Below are 22,356 nucleotides of genomic sequence, written 5' to 3'. Positions count from 1 at the left end.
CTGACACCTACACAGAATGAATAGTGTGTGGACACATGGATTTCCTATTGCTATGTAACTCGTGGCACCTTGGGTCACACAAGGTGGAAGCTAGGACCAAGCCTGCCCCAGGGTCTACTCACGTACTTTCCACACAGACTATTGCGGGTCCTAGCTTGGTCATGGTGTCTTGGCCTTGAAAGGCCACCTCCTCCTCTTACTTGGGGTCAGGGGATCAGCACTGGGCAACATGCATTTTCCCTTGTGTTACCACAGTTATCTGAGGAACTGGTTTGGGCCAAACAAAAGGAACGTTACTGCATTAATGAGACGGTCACAGCTACACTAGCATCCGAGTCCGCTTTATGACCACGATTACTGAGGGTGTGAGCCGAGGTGGAGGTCCTTGGCAGGGTGAAACTTCCTTGTTTGGGTGCTCTGATTTCTTTATGTGTAATACTTTCCTTGGTTTCCAGGGGCTCGTCTATGCTGTGGGTGCACATAGACTTCCCATTGAGTTGTATTACCTGTCTGGCCGAAACACACTGACTGACTATGGCAGAAATGTGGGCCGAGGCCAAGGCTCTTAGCAGGGTGAAACTCTGCCATGTTTGGGCACTCTGATTTCCTCATGTGTAATACTATGCTTGAGTTCCTTGAGCTTGCCTATGCTGTGAGTGCACAAAGACTTCCCATTGCTGTGTTTTACCTGTCTGGCACAAATACACTGACTGACTAGGGTAGAAATATGGGCCGAGGCCCTTAGCAGGGGGAAACTCTGCCATATTTGGGTGCTGTGATTTCTTTAGGCGTAATATCATCTTTAATTTCCTTGGGCTCACCTATGCTGTGGGTGCACAAAGACTTCCCATTGCGTTGTATTACCTGTCTGGCACAAACACACTGACTGACTAGGGTAGAAATGTAGGCAGAGGCTCTTAACAGGGTGAAACTCTGCCATGTTTGGGCACGCTGATTTCCTCAAGTGTAATACCATGCTTGAGTTCCTTGGGCTTGCCTATGCTGTGAGTGCACAAAGACTTCCCATTGCGGTGTTTTTCCTGTCTGACACAAATACACTGACTGACTAGGATAGAAATGTGGGCCGAGGCCCTTGGCGGGGGTGAAACTCTGCCATGTTTGGGCACTCTGATTTCTTCATGTGTAATACTTTTCTTGGGATCCAGGGGCTTGGATATGCTGTGGGTGCACAAACACTTCCCATTACTTGTAGTAACCTTCAGTATAGACTGTGAGTTATCCAAAAAGAATTGTGGACCAATCTTGCAGAGAAAAATCAGCTCCTCACAGAGATTGATGAATGCATAGTGTTTTATGAAGGCCTGAAGATGATATATAGGTTTTTACACAGAATTCAAAGTCCCTTGCACGGTGTAGATGGTCTAACACTTCTAGAAGACAAGACATCTATCCTAAATCAGTGGTCAGCACCAACACATGGTACAGGACTCAGCAATACATTGCATCCCAAAACAGTCAGAGGAAACAGAACTTAATGAGATCCCCACCTTGGAGGAGACATCAAGGCTAGCAAACAGCTGAAAAGTGGCAAGGCAGCAAGAACTGCTGAAATTCCACATGAGGTTTGGGTACATGGTGGTTCAGTGTTACACACTAAAGTCCATCTGCTGTTTGTCTCCTGTTAAAGGGGTTGTCCTGCGAAAGCAAGTGGGGTTAAGTACTTCTGTATGGCCATATTAATGCACTTTGTAATATACATCGTGCATTAAATATTGGCCATACAGAAGTTATACACTTACCCCCTCCGGTGCTGGCGTCCCCGTCTCCATGGCTCCGTTTAATTTCTGTGTCTTCTGGCTTCTTTAGACGCGCTTGCGCTGTGCGGTCTTCTGCCTGGTGAATGGGGCTGCTCCGGCACGCTCGCGCCATAGAGCTGGTCTGCGCGTCGTCATCGTAGCTCCGCCTCCATCACGTGGTGCCGATCAGCCAATTAGGTGGCTGTATTGGCAGTGGAACGCAAGGAAGGAGAAGACAATCCATGGTGCACCATGGGAGAAGACCCGCGGTGCACCATGGGAGAAAACCGTGGTGCATCATTGGGAAAGTACCGGTGGCCATCTTTAAAAGAAGAAAAGAAGATACTGCGCGAACTGGGAAGGAGGTAAGCGATTTTTTTTTTTTCATTACAAACGGTATTGATTTTAATGGTGCAGAATGCGGGGTTAGGTTGAAAAAAAAATTGCATTTCGCCGTGGGACAACCCCTTTAAGAACAAAGCAAATTATCCCAGGACCACTGAGATGCCGTCATAATCACCCTATATCTAATATAAATAAGCCTACATGCTTTTTCTTGCACCGCACTTTGACCAGTCTGCCTCACCTTAGGACTTTTGTGTCATTCAATTCTTTAGATCTTGACCGCAGCCATAAAATCCAAAATTTGAGGCAAAACAAAACTTGAAATAGTGCTCCATAGTTTAGAAATTCAATAAGAGAAAAAAAGAAAGGAGGTGGTAGATTGACTTACCAGGTGCCAGATGAGACACACCCTGCCCAAGGGGACCCACCGCCACCCAACATCCAAGAACGCATATATCAGTAACCCGATGTTCCAGTGGTATACCGGAGAGCCAGCTTGAATCAGTTAAGACTAGAGATGAGCGAGCACTAAAATGCTCGGGTGCTCAGTACTCGATTCGAACTTTCCGTAATGCTCGAGAGCTCGTTTCGAGTAACGAACCCTATTGAAGTCAAACGGGGCCTCGAGCATTTTTGTATGGGACCGATGCTCCGCATAGGGGATGATTTGTGAAACACCAGAAAACCTCAGAAAGTCATGGAAACACCACAGAAACGGATAGGGAAGGGCAGGGGCAGCATGCATGGCTGCATCTGAGTCTCCCAGGTCCCACATTAAGCCACAATAGGGGCAAGAGTCTGGCGGTCACCCCCCTAAGAATTTACATCGGACAAACCCTCATTAACAAGGCACACCTCAGCTAAGCACCACACTACCTGCAACCAAGGACAATCACTGTCTGCGGGTGACACCGCTGCCTCTTCTCCTGGGTTACATGCTGCCCAACCCCCCGCACAACCCTGCGTCCACAGCGCACACAAATTTTCCCTGCGTAGCGTTCAGCTGCCCTCATGCCACACGCTGGCTGCATAGCCACACCACCCTCATGTCTATTTATAAGTGCGTACTGGATGAGGAGGAACCGGAGACTAACACTACAGAGGGTTGGCATGGCTAGGCAGCGACCCTCTTCGAAAGTGTGTGCGATAGCCCACAATGCTGTTGAGAATTGATGATAAATTGCGTACGATCATCATTCCAATCCCGTGCCACCTCCGTCACAAAATTGTCCGGAACCGCTAACGTGGGCATAAAGGGGACTCAGGTGCCAGTACTTCTACACATCTCCACAATGCAGCAGCACATACTAACACCAAAGATTGGTTTGCAGCAGGAGGTGTCGCAAAAGTAGCCACCACAGGTATACAGTGACCCTGTGAAAGTCTCATGAAATCACTAACGATTCCTGTGAACCCTCCAATCCTGTATCTCGGATAACTGTGGTAATTTGTAGCACGAGAGATAATACATGCCGACCAACGCAGATCCCCAGACCCCAAGCAGCAGGGGGAGGTGGCATAATAAGCCCGAGAAAGCATGACCGAGGTAGGAGCCACAATACTTTGTGTGGGAAGCACGTGAGCGGGCCCTGGGTCAGGCTCAGTTCCAGCATTCACCTTGTGTGACGCAAGGTGCCGTGAGTTACATAGCTATGGGAAATCCATGTGTCCTCACACAATTCATTCTGTGTAGGTGTTAGATAGTTAAACACTGCAATGGGAAAGCCATCTGCACTCTGCACCCTACCCTAGTCAGTCAGTGTATTTTTGCCAAATAGGTAAAACTCCGCAATGGGAAGTCTTTGTGCACCCACAGCATAGGCGAGCCCATGAAGCTCAAAAACAGTATTACACATGAAGAAATCAGAGTGACCACACATGGCAGAGTTTCATCCCACCCAGAATCTCGGCCCACACCTTTGCCCTAGTCATTCTGTGTATTCATGCCAGACAGCTGAACACAGCTATGGGAAACCTTTGTGCACCCACAGTTGGGGCAAACCCCTCAAACCTTTCTGTAGCAATTGTATAGGCGGACCCCTCAAACCTCTTAGTAGCAAGTGTATAGGCGGACCCCTGAAACTTTTCTGTTGCAAGAGTATAGGCGAATCCCTCAAACCTTTTATTAGCAAGTGTATAGCCGGACCCCTGAAACATTTCTGTAGCAAGTGTATAGGCGGACCCCACCAAACTTTTAGTAGCAAGTGTATAGGCGAACCCCTCAAACCTCTTAGTAGCAAGTGTATAAGCGGACCCCTGAAACTTTTCTGTTGCAAGAGTATAAGAGAATCCCTCAAACCTTTTAGTAGCAAGTGTATATACGGACCCCCAAACTTCTTAGCAGCAAGTGTACAGGCGAACCCCCCAAACCTTTCTATAGCAAGTGTATAGGTGGACCTCCTAAACCTCTTAGTAGCAAGTGTATAGCCAGACCCCTGAAACTTTTCTCTTGTAAGAGTATAGATGGACCCCTGAAAATTTTCTGTTGCAAGAGTATAGGCCAGTGATGATGAACCTATGGCACGTGTGCCAGAGGCGGCACGCAGAGCCCTCCCTGATGGCACGTGCCACCTTCTGCCGCTCACCACGTTAGTGATTACTGGCAGGGGCCGCAGCTCCCTTGCCAGCGTTCACTCAGCAGCGCTGATCCCGGCGCACACAGTGTCGTCAATGTGCAGCCGGGATACCCCTCCCCTGCTGTCTCTCTTAGGTTCCGCGGGAGCAGGGGGTTGAGGCATCCTGAAGCACACTGTCATCAAAGTGTGCACCCGGAATGGGCGCCAGCAGCAGCGCCGAGCAGAGTAGGAGGGGGTAAGTATATAGGTCTCGGTCTCACTATTACTACTGGGGCCGCTATGGGATGTCACCATTACTATTGGGGGCCGCTGTGGGGTGTCACCATTACTACTGGGGGCCACTGTGGGGTTTCACATTACTACTGGGGGCCGCTGTGGGGTGTCACCATTACTACTGGGGGCTGCTGTGGGGTGTCACTATTACTACTGGGGGCCGCTGTGGGGTGTCACTATTACTACTGGGGGCCGCTGTGGGGTGTCACCATTACTACTGGGGCTGCACTGGGGTGGGTCACTATTACTACTGGGGCCGCTCTGGGGGGTCACTATCACTGCTGGGATATGTTTACATGAGGTGAAAATGCTGCAGAATGTCCTCAGCGGAAATTACCGTGGCAAATTCCACAGCATTTCCGCATCCAAAAGAAGTCAAAATCTGCACCTGGTCTATTTCCAAACGGTCCTGTCCTTTTAAGAACGATGGAGGTAAAAATCATATGTCGTCATAAGCCCCGCCCCCTGATGTGTTGCCACTTTGCAATAAATAAGTAGGTTTTAGGTTGCAGTTTGGGCACTCGATCTCTAAAAAGTTTGCCATCACTGGTATAGGCGAACCGCTCAGACCTTTTAGTAACAAGTGCACAGGCGGACCCCCAAAACCTCTTAGTAGCAAGTGTATATGCAGACCCCTGAAAAACTTTTCTGTTGCAAGAGTATAGCCGAACCCCTCAAACCTTTTAGCAAAAATTGTATAGGCGAACCCCTTCAACCTTTTAGTAGCAAGTGTATAGGCGACACCCTCAAACCTTTTAGTAGCAAGTGTATAGGCGGACCCCCCCAAACCTCTTAGTAGCAATTGTATAGGCAGACCCCTCCAACCTTTTAGTAGCAAGTGTATAGGTGGACCCCCCAAACCTTTTAGTAGCAAATGTATGGATGGACCCCTGAAACCTTTCTGTTGCAAGAGTATAGCCGAACCCCTCAAACCTTTTAGTAGCAAGTGTATAGGCGGACCCCCCCAAACCTCTTAGTAGCAAGTGTATAGGCGGACCCCTGAAACTTTTCTGTTGCAAGTGTATAGCCAAACCCATCAAACCTTTTAGTAGCAAGTGTATAGGCAGACCCCCCAAACCTCTTAGTAGTAAGTGTATAGGCAGACCCCCCCCCCAAAACCTCTTCGTAGCAAATGCATAGGCAGACCCCTGAAACATTTCTGTTGCAAATGTATAGGCAAATCCCAGAAACATTTCTGTAACAAGAGTATAGGTGAACCCCTGAAAATTTTCTGTTGCAAGTGTACAGGTGAACCCCTCAAAGCTCTTAGTAGCAAGTGTATAGGCGAACCCCTGAATTTTTTTTTTTTTTTTGCAAGAGTATAGACGAACCCCTCAAACCTTTTAGTAGCAAGTGTATAGGTGAACCCCCCCAAACCTCTTAGTAGCAAGTGTATAGCCGGACCACTGAAACTTTTCCATTGCAAGAGTATAGGCGGACCCATCCAACCTTTTAGTAGCAAGTGTATAGGAGAACCCACCAAACCTTTTAGTAGCAAGTGTTTAGGCGAACCCCTCAAACCTCTTAGTAGCAAATGTATAGACGGACCCCTGAAACTTTTCTGTTGCAAATGTATAGGTAAACCCCAGAAACATATCTGTAGCAAAAGTATAGGTGAAGTCCTGAAAATTTTCTGTTGCAAGAGTACAGGTGAACCCCTTAAACCTTTCTGTAGCAAGTGTACAGGCAGACCCCCAAACCTCTTAGTAGCAAGTGTATAGGCCGACCCCTGAAACTTTTCTGTTGCAAGAGTATAGCCGGACCCCTCAAACCTTTTTGTAGCAAGTGCATAGGCGGACCCTTCTAACCTTTTAGCAGCAAGTGTATAGGCGAAACCATCAAACCTTTCTGTAGCAAGTGTATAGGTGGACCCCCCAAACTTCTTAGTAGCAAGTGAATAGGCGGACCCCTGAAACTTTTCTGTTGCAAGAGTATAGGAGAACCCCTCAAACCTTTTAGTAGCAAGTGTATAGGTGGACCACCCAAACCTTTTAGCAGCAAGTGTATGGGTGGACCCCCGAAAATTTTCTCTTGCAAGAGTATAGGCAAACCCGTCAAACCTTTTAGTAGCAAGTGCATAGGCAGACCCCCAAAACCTCTTAGTAGCAAGTGTATAGGCGGACCCCCCAAACCTCTTAGTAGCAAGTGTATAGGCGGACCCCTGAAACTTTTCTTTTGCAAGTGTACAGGCGAACCCCTCAAACATTGGTGTACCATGAGCATAGGCGAACCCCTCAAACATTGGTGTACCATGAGTATCAGCGAACACCTGAAAAAATTTGTTTGCCAAGAGTATAGGCGAGGGTAAGAAAAATTAGTTGGGTAAGAGTATAGGCGAGGGCCTGAAAAATCGGTGTACCAAGAGTACAAGTGTACCCCTGAAAAATTGCTTAACCCTGAAGGCAGGTGAAAGCCATAAACATTTTTTTTTAAATGTAGCTGTCGCTTTATTTGCAACAGAGCCTGGAGACAGCCCTCCGACAAAATTTGTTTTAACCCCCGTAAAATTGGCGTTTCAGCACAATGACATGCTGTTTTAGGAGGAGGAGGAAGTTCCGAAAGGGATAGACCAAGTTACTTCTTCCTTTTTTGGGGGTTAGAGAGTGGATATTTCTCCTGTTGCAGCTAAAAGAATCTTTAGGTTCCACTGCTTTCCACCGGTGGAGAAGAGAAGTCTGGAGAAATCCAGCCTTTGTTCATCTTTATGAGTGTAAGCATGTCGGCGCTGGCAGTTGACAGGCGGGTATGCTTATCCCTGATGATACCCCAGCTGCACTAAACACCCTCTCTGACAAGACGCTAGCGGCAGGGCAGGCCAGCACCTCCAAGGTGTACAGTGCAAGTTTGTGCCACATGTCCAGCTTTGACACCCAATAGTTGTATAGAGCAGAGGGATCATGGAGGATGGTGGTACGATCGGCTATGTACTCCCTCATCATCTTTTTACATTGCTCCCTCCGACTCAGCCTTGACTGGGGAGTGGTGACACAGTCTTGCTGGGGAGACATAAAACTGGCAAAGGCCTTGGAGAGTGTTCCCCTGCCTGTGCTGGACATGCTGCCTGATCCCCGCGCTTCCCCTGCCACTTGGCCCTCAGAACTGCGTCTTCTGCCACTAGCGCTGTCAGATGGAAACTTTAGCATCACTTTTTCCACCAGGGCCCTGTGGTATTGCATCACTCTCGTACCCCTTTCCTCTTCGGGAATGAAAATGGAAAGGTTCTCCTTATAACGTGGGTCTAGAAGGGTGTACACCCAGTAATCCATGTTTGGCCAGAATGCGTCTAACGCGAGGGTCACGGGAAAGGCAGCCTAACATGAAGTCAGCCATGTGTGCCAGGGTACCAGTACGCAACACATCGCTGTCCTCACTAGCCCATACGTGCTGAACAGATGAGAGGCAAGCAGCATGGGTACCCTCTGCAGTGTGGCCAGCAGGCTCTTACCCCTCCTCCTTCTCCTCCTCCCCCTCCTCCTCCAAACCGCACTGAAATATAGACATGAGGGTGGTCTGGCTATTAAGCGACATACTGTCATCCCCGTCTCCTGTTCCAACCGCAAAGCGTTGGCCTTTATGCTTAGCAGCAAACTTCTCAGAAGGCAAAGCAGTGGGATGGTAACGCTAATGATGGTAACGTGGAATGAGGAAAATCCTGGGCGCTCCGGGCCGAGCAGCGTTTCCCAGAAGGCGGAAGGAGCAGGCCAGTTTCCCCTGATAGAGCCGACGTCGGTAAAGTAAGGACTCGCAAAACGTCACAACGAGCACCTTGTCGGGGCCAATGGGAAAGAGCTGTGGTCTTTGACACATTTTCTCAAAGTGCTGAGAAGGAGTGGGGACACACTCAGTCAATGCACCACAGCCTTCCCCCACCGCTGCCTCCCTTGGGGCAGAGCCACTGAGTCCCCCTCTTCCCTGCCAAGTCCCCACTCTGCTTGTCTGGCCGTGGGGCCAACGTGTGGCCATTTCAAGCCTGGGCTCCCCCTCCGAGAAGTCGGGCAAGGCTGAGGTGGGCGCCTGCCCATATCTGCCATGTGACCCCTTGTGAGCCCCTCTCCCACGCAATCGGTGCGAAGATGAGGCGACCGCTCCAAGCCTGGGCATCCCCACTGAGAAGCAGGGCAAGGTGGATGTGGGCGCCTGCCCGTCTCCGCCGTGTGACCCCCATGTGAGCCCCTCTCGCACGCAGTGGTGCGAGGATGAGGTGACCGCCGCAAGCACAGACACAACCTCTGAGAAGCCGGGCAAGGTAGAGGCGGTGGCCCTCGCCCACCTCTGCCATGTGAGCCCCTGCGAGCCCCTCTCCCACACTGTGGTGCAAGGATGAGGCGGCCGCCCCAAGCCTAGACACCCCCTTCGAGAAGCTGGGCAAAGTAGAGGCGGGGGCCTGCCCGTCTCCACCGTCTGACTCTCTGTGATCCCCTCTCCCATGCAGTGGTGTGAGAATGAGGTGACTGCCCCAAGCCTGGGCACCCCCTCCGAGAAGCTGGGCAAGGTAGAGGCGGGGGCCCTCGCCTGCCTCTGCTAACCTTTTCTCGTGGGTTAGCTTAGCACGGCACGTCACAGCGCAAGAAGAACGTGTTCTCTCTCTCCTCCCAGAAAACGCTCTGAGAGGGCAGAGCATCATACAGCACTAATCTTGTGCATAATTCTCAAAACACATGCCATCTATGGCTGTGATATGACTATCACAGCCATCCATGTCTCCATGGACCAATCACAAGGGTCCCTGGTAGTTTCTATTTACAAAATATGGATTTGGCAGCTTTCTATATTTCCAGGTGCACTAAAACTTTTTGCTTTGGGGTGCAGGGGAGGGGCAGGGGGTTCAGGGGAGGGGCAGGGGGTTTAGGAGAGAGCCAGCTTGGGAGGCCATCAAAAGACATATTGGCGGTCGTTAAGGGGTGTATTTTTCAAAATAGGGTCATTTGTGTGGGTATCTATCATTCTGACACCTCTGAGCGTTTGCAAACTTGGCTTCGTGCAGGAAAACAAAATGTTCCTCAAATTTTTAATAATGAATGTTAAATCTGTATGTCTCTAAGGGTGACTACCCACTAGCATTTTTTTCCCGCTGTTAATTCACTGCGTTTTTGTTTTTTTTCAAATATCAATGGGACTTTCTAATGTTAAAATCGTAACGCAGCAAAAACGTCAACTGCATTGAGATTTTAACATTAGAAAGTCCCATTGACATCTGGAAAAAAAAACAACGCAGCGAATTCGCGAGTGGAAAAACGCTAGTGGATATTCACCTTTAAATGCTAAAAAAAAATAAACTAAAGTTTTGTAAATGCGCTTCCAGAATAAAGTAAACACATGGAGTATATATCTTATCAAAAATCTGGACAGTATGTTTGCACATATTTGAGATATTGCAATTAAAAAAAAAAGACAATTTTTCCCCAATTTTCCCAATTGTGTTGCTTTTAACAAATGTACACAAGTTATATCAGTCTATTTTTACGACCAAGTGAAGCACAATATGTGGCGAAAAAGTAATGTCAGAATCACTAGGAGATGCAAAACCTTTACGGAGTTATTCTATGTTACAGTTACACATGTTAGGTTTCCAAAAATTTGCCTGGTCATTAAAGGAGATGTCCCGAGGCAGCAAGTGGGGTTATACACTTCTGTATGGCCATATTAATGCACTTTGTAATGTACATTGTGCATTAATTATGAGCCATACAGAAGTTATAAAAAGTTTTATACTTACCTGCTCCGTTGCTGGCGTCCTCGTCTCCATGGTGCCGACTAATTTTCGCCCTCCGATGGCCAAATTAGCCGCGCTTGCGCAGTCCGGGTCTTCTCCTCTTCTCTATGGGGCTCCGTGTAGCTCCGTGTAGCTCCGCCCCGTCACGTGCCGATTCCAGCCAATCAGGAGGCTGGAATCGGCAATGGACCGCACAGAAGCCCTGCGGTCCATGAAGACAGAGGATCCCGGCGGCCATCTTCAGCAGGTGAGTATGAAGACGCCGGACCGCCGGGATTCAGGTAAGCGCTGTGCGGGTGGTTTTTTTAACCCCTGCATCGGGGTTGTCTCGCGCCGAACGGGGGGGGGGGGGGTTTAAAAAAAAAAAAACCCGTTTCGGCGCGGGACATCTCCTTTAAGGTACAAGTAGGCTTGGTTACCAAGGGGTTAAATTAAAGGTGCCCACACACCTTCAACAGCTGTTGGCTGAATGATCATTGTGTCCCTCAGCTCTGTTTGGCTTGGCTGGGTGTTTACATCTTTAGGGGGGGGGGTAGGTCACAGCCATACAAACTTTCTTCAAGAGAACAAAAGGATCAAGCATTAAAATAAAAAATCTTGCTATTTGTATAGCACCAACGTATTCTGCAGCACTTTCAGGTAATTATTTATTTATTTTACAGACCCCAGAAGGATGGAAGGCTGAGTCAACCTTGAGCCAGCCACCTGAACCACACAAGGATTGAACTTGCAACCTTCTAATTGTATGTGAGAACTTACACTCTGCACCACACGAGGCTCAGATATCAAGGTCCCTCATACTTTTTTTCTCCAAACTCATCTGTCAGAGGAAGTTGAGCAGCCCACATAGAAATTGAAGATTTGTCTGGCCCAGCTGTAATAGGTGGATTGGATGACTAAACACTAATGGGTATGAGAGCCTTTACTGTGTACAATTACTACCATCATGGAGTATGTACATCGTACATATATCTCTGCAAACAGCTTGTGAATAAAGTGAATGTTAGGAGAGGGAGAACATCATTAGCAGTGCAATATAATGGCAGTAGGTACACAACGCCGGCGAATGTGCCAACGATCAACTATTCACAGTACAGTTGGGCATACATATCAGTTATACCATAAGATGTTTATGGGCACTCGCATTTTGCACTTACCATGTGACTGTACTTATAATTTATCTCTGCAGATTGACAGTTCCTGGTGAGGCGTAGATCATGTAGAGCCTGAGCCAATATGTAAACTGCTTTATAGACTCGGTCAGAGAGACCAGGGTCTTGGAAGTTATAAAAGTCTGTGACCCTTTCTGTCCCTGTACAGTTATGAAGAGATTTCTTGTATATGGACTGAAGTAATTCATTCATTCGGGAATCTCTTGATAGACAGTGGACATTTACCAGCCAAATATGAGCCAGTAACATGTCTTCTGGATGATTTACAGTCTGGAAACTTTCATAGAAGCTGCTCATATCTGGAAGAGGCAGCCGAAAAGGTTCAAGAGCCAAACTCCCATTTAATGCTTCTTTGTGATGTTCTATAATAGCTGCCATTAAAGCAAATGGAGGACCGAAGACCAGAGTCTTATCCCGCAACACAATTCGTAATGCGTGTAACCAATCTGCAAGGTATACAGAATACGTCCCACAGAGTATGATAACCTGGGCTGATGACTTGCTGATGATCTCCATGTTTTTTCTTTCTATCTCATGTATAGCATTTAAGCTCACATATTTTACTTTTATGGTGTAGGCCACACAGATTTCATTCATGGTCAGATATTGTGTCAAAATCTGAATCTCCTCATTACCGCTGTCATCATCTGAACATACAATCCCAACCCATGTCCATCTAAAGAACTTCATTATCTTGGATAACACCAAACAACTGATCTGGGCACTTTGACTGGTTCTGTAAAAAGTTGGGTAGCGATGTCGATCATTTAAAACAGAACTTGTTGCCCCATAACTGATCTATAAAGAGTAATGATATAAAACAAGTATTAATGCCAAATAAATAGCCTAGAATCTAATGGAAAACCAAAAGAAATAGAAATGATTGCTGGTATGAAATAGCAGCCTAGCCCACACATAGGGCAGAACCTCCCCTCCTGGACCCTAACTACAGATGGAAGAAACAGTAAATGAAGTCCATACATTTCTGCACTGATTATAAAATGTGGTCTGGTTGTATCTAAGTTACAATTATAGACAGACACAATGGGGAACATTTTCTGCAAGGACCGTTTGCACAAAAATGTTGTGACTTCTAAGCATTCTGTGTCAGCCCTACAACCTTCTTTGAAAAGAGGGTCTGGCTTGTTGGGAGGGTGTACCAAGAAATTTATGCCAGACACTGGCATAAGTTATGCCAGAAATGTGGGCCTGTTGGGGACAGGCATACATTTCTGTCAAGGCACACAGAGGATGGGAGTATGCACTGAGTGCCTAAAGAAGCCTGTGTCTCATGTATTCAGCGTACCATCCGCACAGGAAAATTTTCCTAAGCCCGATGCAGGAAATGCCAGCTTAGTAAATTCTTCCCAATGTGACTACTAACACACATACAGCTGTACCAGTCATGGCTTACACTGAACACATTAAGTAATCATCCACAGTGCAGGGAGAAAATGTTAGTAAACCCCTGAATGTAATAAACTGTAGACCCCCTTTAGCAGCAATTACTTACACCAAATGTAAGTAGCTTCAAATAGGATTCCTGCTTCAACAAATTATATGCCTGCAGTCAGTGGAGTAACTTGAAGCTCCTGGGCCCCAATGCAAAACTGTAACAGGGCCCCCAACTATAATGCTTTATTTATAGTATTGGGCTTTTTATATGGCCTTATGGCTCCCTAATGCTCCTTGGCCCAGGTGCAACTGCATCCCCTATAGTTAGGCCCCTGCCTGCAGTCCACCATCAGGTCTACAGGTCACATCTCATCTTATATTATTTTGAAATCCTATTTATCTAGATGATTATAGGTAGGGTGATTGCGCTGTACTATCTAAACTAGTCAGCAAGAGGGCATACGTTGAGGAGCTGAGCAACAAGGTGCTGGCTTGTCATGACGGCACTTACCATGCTCCCTTCCAGAGGGATGCATGTAGCCTCAGCCAGGGCAGCGCTGCGCTTCTTCCGGACACTCCTTGGAAAGGGATGCCCAATAAACATAGCGAACAGTGATTGAGGTGTTGTCACGGGTGACGCTACTGTTCTGTTACACACTGGATTGACCTTTGGCAGAGAATAAATGAGCCGCAGACAGATATAACGTATCTCAGGTCCATGGGAATGGTCAGGGCTTGGCGAAACTGTACTTAAAATGAACTTCCACCAGTACAAGGCAAAACAAAAAATATTCCAAGTGCAAGCATTAAGACAGACTTGAGTAGAAGTACCTCCACACGTCGATCCCAGACTTCAGGACACCTGTGTGTTAACAATTGAAGATGTGTACCTCCACACAGCGATCCCAGACTTCAGGACGCTCAGGTGTGAACAATTGAAGAGTTGCAGCTTTATGTGGTGATCCCAGACTTCAGGACGTTCACGTAGGAAGTTCAAAAATAACCAGAGTACCTCTGCACTGGGCCTTGGACAATTAGACTCACGTTCAGCTCATGCTCGCTCTCTCCTTTGGGGATCACTCCTCTAGCATTGATGGTCCTTTCACAATGGGAAACCTCTCCTCTTCCATCTTCACCACATTAGGGTTAAAGGTACCCCCATGTGGCTCTGTGCTTTCCTCTCCTAGACTAGGAAGATGAACCCTGAACGGAACTAACTTTCCCGCTCTCAATCACACACATTTATAATCTCAGACACACCATGTGACAGGACATAAATTGCTACCTTTACCGAACATTCATATCCGTCTCATGCAAACAGTTAACCCATCATGTGCTGCAGCTGTGCAATACATATAACATGATGACTTGACACAGTTTTTGCACAGTGCATCAACATTAGACATAACAAATATGACATTTATGGAGGGGACCAGGAAAGCATATGCTGTGCCACTACACAAGAACTTAAAGGGGTTGTCCCGCGGCAGCAAGTGGGTCTATACACTTCTGTATGGCCATATTAATGCACTTTGTAATGTACATTGTGCATTAATTATGAGCCATACAGAAGTTATAAGAAGTTTTTCACTTACCTGCTCCGTTGCTAGCGTCCTCGTTCCCATGGAGCCGACTAATTTTCGGCGTCTAATGGCCAAATTAGCCGCGCTTGCGCAGTCCGGGTCTTCTTCTTTTATCAATGGAGCCTCTCGTGCAGGATGCCGGCTCCATGCAGCTCCGCCCCGTCACGTGCCGATTCCAGCCAATCAGGAGGCTGGAATCGGCAATGGACCGCACAGAAGCCCTGCGGTCCACCGAGTGAGAAGATCCCCGCGGCCATCTTCATCAGGTAAGTAAGAAGTCACCGGAGCGCGGGGCTTCAGGTAAGCGCTCTCCGGTGTTCTTTTTTAACGCCTGCATCGGGGTTGTCTCGCGCCGAACGGGGGGGGGGGGGGGTTGAAAAAAAAAAAACGTTTTGGCGCGGGACAACCCCTTTAAGCTTCATACAGCCAGGTGTTATGCTTCCATCTACTATTTAGCTGAGCTAACCTGGTCCTGGCCCTCTAGGTTCAGGAATAGCCTTAGCTGCGTGACCTGGTTGTTCTAAGCTAGCCTAGAAATTATTTTAGGGTGCGAGTACTCCTCAAAGGGACTAGTTTTTGTGGTTAAACTGACTACAAGGTGAAGGTTGATATAGAGCGGACATTGAGAAATGGGGGTCTAACAAAGATAGTTTATTATCCCACCTCTCCCTCAGAGATTGATTTGAAAACCCAGTTATTTCTTCTTTCTCTTTACTTCCTAACCGAGTCTCTGTGTGACTATATTATTACCCGAATCTTGAGAAAACTCTCACTATCTAACTGCCTATTAGGACCGAGTATTCATACAACCCCTTAGGTTGGGTCCTGTTACATATAGATCCTATATTTGATTCCTCCCAAAATCTGGGAAGTTTTCATTGCCTTTTTCTCTATTGAGAGGATAGGTTCTGTAGGTTCCTGATGAGCTGTTGTTGTGGTGAAACACGTCAAGCCATGAACCAACGTGTACTAAACCATGAATGAACTCCCTCTGTAAAGTAAAAATCATTCTAGGTTACATTTCGAAATCACAAATCAACTTATTGTTTAATCCAAGGATCATATTTTAGATCCGTGTTGAATGAATGAAGGCAGTAAGACAATCCTGGCCCTGTCATTCTCAATGTACTAACCTTACAGTGTAACCCACTTACTGGTTGGCATGCCTTAAATCAGATCTCTTTCCTTTTACCAATCCTTGCTTTATGGGTCATTGTGTTCTGTATACTGTATAGGGATTCCTTCATCTTGGATACCAACATGGGTTTGTCTATGTAGATTTATGTAATGTGTATGTCTCAAAGTTTACAACTCTGCACTTTCCAAACTTCATGTGTGGGTACTACTCAGCTTCTGTATGTGTTTTCAGCCTGAATTTTTTAATATTTTGAATAAAATTCAGTTTTAAATATGTCTATTCTGCGATGGGCTGTAGCTACAAATAAGATTTGCACAATATTGAGAAATGTTGGGCCATTTATCCTTGAAAATGTTTTACAGCTTATCATTATTTCTGGGATGCCTTGTGTGAGCATCCCTCTTCAGTTGATGTCCCAGCATCTCTAGAACATTAAGGCCAGGATTGACTTTGCCATTCTAAAACATTTTTTTCCCACCATTTTTTATGTAATTACTTGTGTACTTTGGATCCTTGTCCTGTTGCATCACCCTTCAGTTTGATCATTGTTTCCTCTGTGATCACATGCCAAAGCCACCTAAACCATGAAACCCCTCCATCATAGCCCTAAATCATGATACCTCCTTCACTGTAGCCCCAAACTATAGTAGAAAGTGAGGTCCACGGCAGCTTAAGTTAATGCATAAAAACGTATTTTATTCCTCCACGTAGATCGCCGCAATCTACATGGAGGACTAAAATACAAAGATTTTATGCATCAACTTAAGCTGCCGTGGACCTCACTTTCTACTATATGCTGTTCATGTGGAATCGAGATCCGGGATCCCGATTCCGTGGCGTTGCATGGGATTTTGGTCCTGCCTTTGTGGATGTTGAGTGAGTGCTGCCTGAAAAAACCTTTTGCTTCTATCATAGCCCCAAACCGTGATGCTCCTTCCACTATTTGCTCCAAACCATGATGCGCCTTCCACAAGGCTCCACAGTTGGATTAGCTTTTGGTGTTGGTGTTGAGTGCTCTCTTTTCCTTCAAATATAACATTGTGCATTTGTACAAAAAGGTCCACTTTTGTTTCATTTTCCCAAAACAATGTAACTTTTTAACAAGTCTTAATGATTGGGAACAGGAAACCAAACCAGAAAAGCAATGGCTGTCAGTGGATGGTTTCCTGTCTTGGTTTTCTATTCCCAATCATTGTTAAGACTTGTGAAAAAGTCACATTAATTTGAAGGAATGCCACCCTCCTATAGGTGGCGCTGCAAAGGTATTTTTTCAACTTCCTTATTTGGAAAATGGCATACTCAGTATAGACGTCATGGGTATCCTTATAATAACAAGGTATCACTGAAAGGATAATCAAACTACTAACGACCACTTGTCTGTGAGTATGTATATGGGTAGGGGTGTGGGAATGCCAGAATTGCACTTAAGCAGATGGGTTTTATTTCACAGTCTTATCTAACACAGACAACCTCCTCTTCATCATACACTAATCTATTACATGGACGACCTCCTCCTCCTGAGATACTAATCTATTACACAGACCTCCTGCTCCTCCGATATCTTACACAGACAACCTCCTCCTCTGCTCCAACTACCACACAGCTTCCCACTAGCACTGAGCCACTATGTACCACACAGAAATGAGTCCAGCACCCACTCTTATGAAAGCTGTCTGAAAGGAAGTCTGTGTTACCCATAGGCACCATTCACAGTGCAGCTTTCATTTTACCTCAGCGGTATAAGAAATAGCCATTGGCAACAAAAATTACAGGGGAAGTCAGTGAGTATAAAAAGAAATACACGGGCAACGCCGGGTAATCAGCTAGTAGGTGACAAACCATCAGATGCCGTATCAATAGTTTGTGTTAAATGTCATATAGTTTAAGCTTTGGTTGTATTGTTGTTCTTAGGCCAAGATCAATAGACCTTACACGCATCCGTTGTGGTACCCATCTAGTGACGTGATGAGCGGTAAACTCTTTTTATAACATCCATTAATTGACTCGTCTTTTGTAACAACCATTATTTGACCCTACGCATGTTTCAACCAAACTATCAGCGGTTCTATATTGGAAAGTACCAGTTTTTTTTTTGGTTCATTGATCCTTGGTACCTCATATCCTACTAGGAGTGGCCGTTCAGTGACAGTAATGTGGATGTAACAATTATAATACTAGCATAAAATGCATACGTAGAACTCAAATCTGATGTAAATGATGGAACAGGGAATCACCCTGCAGCTCGAAATATACAAATAATAAATGGTGCTAAGATCGGGTGTAGGAATAGGGTGGTTAGACCTAGACCTTCATTGCATTTTGTGCTTATGGTTATAAATGTTACGTCCACATATAGGACCCCTGATGATACCATTAACGTGGTTGCAATGTGCGTAGTGTCAAACAACGGTTGTTATAAAAAGAGTTTATCGCTCCTCACGTCACTAGATGGGTACCACAACGGATGCGTGTAAGGTCTATTGATCTTGGCCTAATAACAACAATACAACCAAAGCTTAAACTTTAGGACATTTAACACAAACTATTGATACGGCATCTGAAGGTTCATCACCGATGAGGTCGCATTCGCATGGTGGCATTTGCCAATAAACAGTGTGCTTTCACCTCCATGATCAATCATTATGATGCCAAGGGCCTGTGACTGCAACACACATGATTTAATAAATGAAGGATCGCGGTGTGTATTACACAAATTATCACATTTTGTGCTTGGAAACCCATTAGAGGCCATTTTTGTATACGCCTATGGGGATAACCAACTACAAAAGGAGATCCAGCCATTTCATGGTGCGTTCCCCCCGTCCTCCCTTCTTTTGTGTTGTTTTTGGTTTTGTGTTTTTGGGTTTATGCTTTGCTTCATATTAATGTCATCACTGTTAGCTATGAGCAGTTCCTAATTTTTAATTCTAAGTATTAAAAGTCATATTTTATCATTATCCTTTCAGTGATACCGACCTATGCAGCTAAGATCCGAGTCTCAATGATCAATGAGAACCAGAAACATGTTTTTCTGACAGAGCTAAGGACATGAGGATGCCACCTACCTGTGAGTACCGGTATATGGCCAGTATTTGAGCCATGGATTCTGAACCCAGGTCTCCAATAAATCCGGCTACGTTCCTCTGCTCTTTACAACAATAATTGGGGACGGTCCTTCCGGGTCCTGATAAAATCTGTAGGACACTTTTCACAGCTTTCTTGCTGTCGGAGCACGAGTCGTATACATGATATCCCAGAGAGATGTTGGGTAGAATTGTCTGATCTCGGTTAATTTCCTCAATAGCGAAACGGAAAGTCAGAAGATACCTGTAGTACTGAGGCACGGGTCTATGGAGATGAGATAAAGTGGTAGGAGATGAATGGAGGTCGTGTTGGCGACCATCTGATCAGTAAGTATTAACCCTACTGATATTTTTACCATTTTGATATTTTTATGTTCTATTGTGGAAAAACCTTCATGACAACTATGGATTCTAGATTTGCAGGAAATCAGATGGTTAAGGTTGTGCAGCTATAATGGTGTGTAAAGATACACTGTGTGATAAAATGTTCCTGGTAGATTGTCACTCATCTTTATGTTTCAATCTGCCACCGTTCTGGTCTAGGGAAAGCTGAGTGGATCTAGGTAGATTGTTTGGCATCTTTCCTGCCAAGCAGAGCTCATCAATATTCATCCAAATGTCTTTACTACCAACACCAGAGGAGCCTTTGATCCAATTTGTTCTTTTTAGGACCAGCCAAGAAGCCTTTTTTTGTAATAAAATCAGACATTTGCAGAAGATCCCATTGTCTCCCTGTCCCACTGATACACATCCTCCAGACTTGCTGACTGCGATTTCCCTCAAGTGAGATGGGCCAAAGAGAAAACAAATATATAACTGGCTTTATGGGTTATTTGAAGGTCCGAGCTCAATAGTGGTAATATTTTCAAACCCATGAGTGTACAACTGGTGCATTGCATTCACTTCTGTCATTGTGCAAATCCCAGAACCCACAGAATCACATACCTGCAAAGCTAACCATCTTTAGCAGATCATGTTTGGTATCCACTTGTAGGTTAAAACATGGTGGCCATATCTTACCTTTTTGAGGGCCTGCTAGGGAAATATGGCTGAAATGTTACATTGGGATTCCATCTGGAAGATCTGTGCACATATTCAGCTAACCTTCAGTGAAGTCATGAAGAGGATGGTGGAGGTGGGATCCTCATAGACATTACAACAAAAGGGGGATCTTCCCACACTCACAGACTCAGGAGATGCATCTAAATGAAGAACTGTCCACCTTTCTACTCACTCTGCGCCCCAAGACTGTGTGAAACAGCTTTATAGACTGGTATTTTCTATTACTTTCTCCCTTTTTGCTTTCATGTGTTGTGTGTGTGTGCTTCACAGTATAGACCTTGGAAATATTCACTGTGTGTATTCCTTAAAACGTAAATTTTAATACACAATACTTAAAAAATACAAGATGCTTCACTGACACAATGTCACTAACACAGATAAACATACAAAACTAAAATAAGCTCAACATAGAGCCAGTGGTCAACAACACTATGAGAGCACCCTAATTTAAGTGTTATTTCACGAACAAAGGGGGCGGTGGCACCTATATATAATGTAGGAATGAATTAGTGCCGGCCGATCGTGATTAGGGGCTGGTGACCAAAAATTGAGGTCAATGACTCATAGGTTTTAGCAATGAAGGTTATAATTCCGGTACAATGCCAGAAATAAGGTAGATGACTCATATGTTTGTTGTCCAAAAAGTCAGACAGCCAGGATAGATTGGTTCGCAGATGTTGTTTGGTTCAACGCGTTTCTGTCAAGAACTGACTCATCAGGAACCTTCTAGTGGAATAGTTGTCATTCCAAGATGGGTAAGATGACCCGTACCAAAAATTGGGTAGAATGACCCGTACCAATGAATTAATATAAGGCTGCCGTAATCTAAAGGCAAAGGTTGTGCAACAGTCCTTGGTACATGGTCCGAAATTAACCATATAGTGGCCTTCCGACTGTGCACCCTTACCTACTCTATCCTAAGAGGTGAGCAAAGCAACACCAACTTTTACGCTACTTATGGCAGGTTTTCTATCAACCAATATTGATACAAATTCATGGCTTTCGGAGGCCAACTCCGTTTTTTCGGATAAGACCTTCCACCCACAGTCAAATTTTCTTCTATTAAATCTACCTTCAAACATCTCACATCAGTATACAGGGAATATACGACGAGCTGGTTGGAGATCCAAGGCCTCCAAAAATATTTGGAACACGGCATTGTCCCCAGAGGCCTCCGATCCCCACTCCTTCCTCCCCCTCGCTGTCAAACCCCTGACTTTCTCTCCAAGTGGGAGAAAGAAGTGACAGACAGCTCTTTACGTCTGATTGGTTTACTCCTAGAGGAAGAAAAACTTACCTATGAAAAAAACTCTAGACTCTTGACAGAGGCAATAGAGAAAGCCAAGGTTTTCGCCACAGATCCTAAATTTCCCGCAAAAGAGAGATCTTTGCAGGAAAGCATAGAGAAACATACCCTCTTTATTAAAGAGAGAAAACACGCCCAGTTCACCCGTAACCTACAGGATTATGGAGAGAGTAGAGCATACAAGATTTCATATATAAGATCAGATACAGAAATCAGCTCCTCTGAGGGCGAAGAATCGGAAGGCGAATCCACTAAAAGAACTCAACAGGGTTTTTTTTTAGGGAAGGGCAAAGGACGACACCCTCCCAGGGCCAGAGGAAGAGGCCGCGCCCAAACAAATCGGGGTACAGGCTTCCTAGCACAGCCAATCGGACATTACTTCATGAGGGAACGGCGCAACCCCTATGAATCCTAGTCATGCACATCCAAACATTGATAATCCTACTTCATTGACACCCGGTATATGTGACACCATTGACTCAACCATGGCCACCTCAGACAAACTACAGGTCATCAATTTGTCCTCACACATCCTTTCTGAAGGTGAACTCAGACTCTTGGAGAGGGGCCTGTCCTTCGTCCCGACATGCCAATTCGATAGGTTTGTCTGGACGAAGGACATGGCCCTCTTCTTGAGGAAATTGAGGTGGAGAAAACATTTTGACATGAATGATCGCAAAAAGGCAACGGAATTAGGCTTGGAGTCTAGCGATGACAGCATTAAGGGAACTAGAAGAACTTGAACGAGACAATTTTAGAGGGAGAGGAGAAGGACCCTTTACAGATCTCAAACTTAATAGTACAAAATTTCCACCCCAGGGACAATCCCCGCATGTGGACATTTTTGAGAAGATCATTCAAAATGAAATTAAGAACTGTCCCGACCTCCGAACTAAAAAGAAAAATTTGTCTCCTATGGAACTGAGAGCCCTTAAAAGTCTAGAGAACAACCG

General features: G+C 45.7%; 1 protein-coding gene across 1 annotated transcript in view; it reads right to left on the bottom strand.

The window, feature by feature from the left end:
• Positions 1-22,062, bottom strand: part of LOC136588015 (vomeronasal type-2 receptor 26-like) — a 46,642-nt gene extending 24,580 nt beyond the window's left edge. The window contains exons 1-3 of the mRNA XM_066586904.1: positions 21,932-22,062; positions 19,018-19,300; positions 11,822-12,634 (exon numbers count right to left, since the gene is read on the bottom strand). Of these exons, the coding sequence (XP_066443001.1) occupies positions 11,822-12,634; positions 19,018-19,300; positions 21,932-22,062 (1,227 nt within the window). The remainder of the gene's footprint in view (positions 1-11,821; positions 12,635-19,017; positions 19,301-21,931) is intronic.
• Between the last annotated feature and the right edge of the window lie 294 nt (positions 22,063-22,356).

The sequence above is a fragment of the Eleutherodactylus coqui genome, chromosome 1 (assembly GCF_035609145.1).
Source record: "Eleutherodactylus coqui strain aEleCoq1 chromosome 1, aEleCoq1.hap1, whole genome shotgun sequence".
Taxonomy (NCBI): Eukaryota; Metazoa; Chordata; class Amphibia; order Anura; family Eleutherodactylidae; genus Eleutherodactylus; species Eleutherodactylus coqui.
This window is presented reverse-complemented; position numbering and strand designations above follow the sequence as displayed.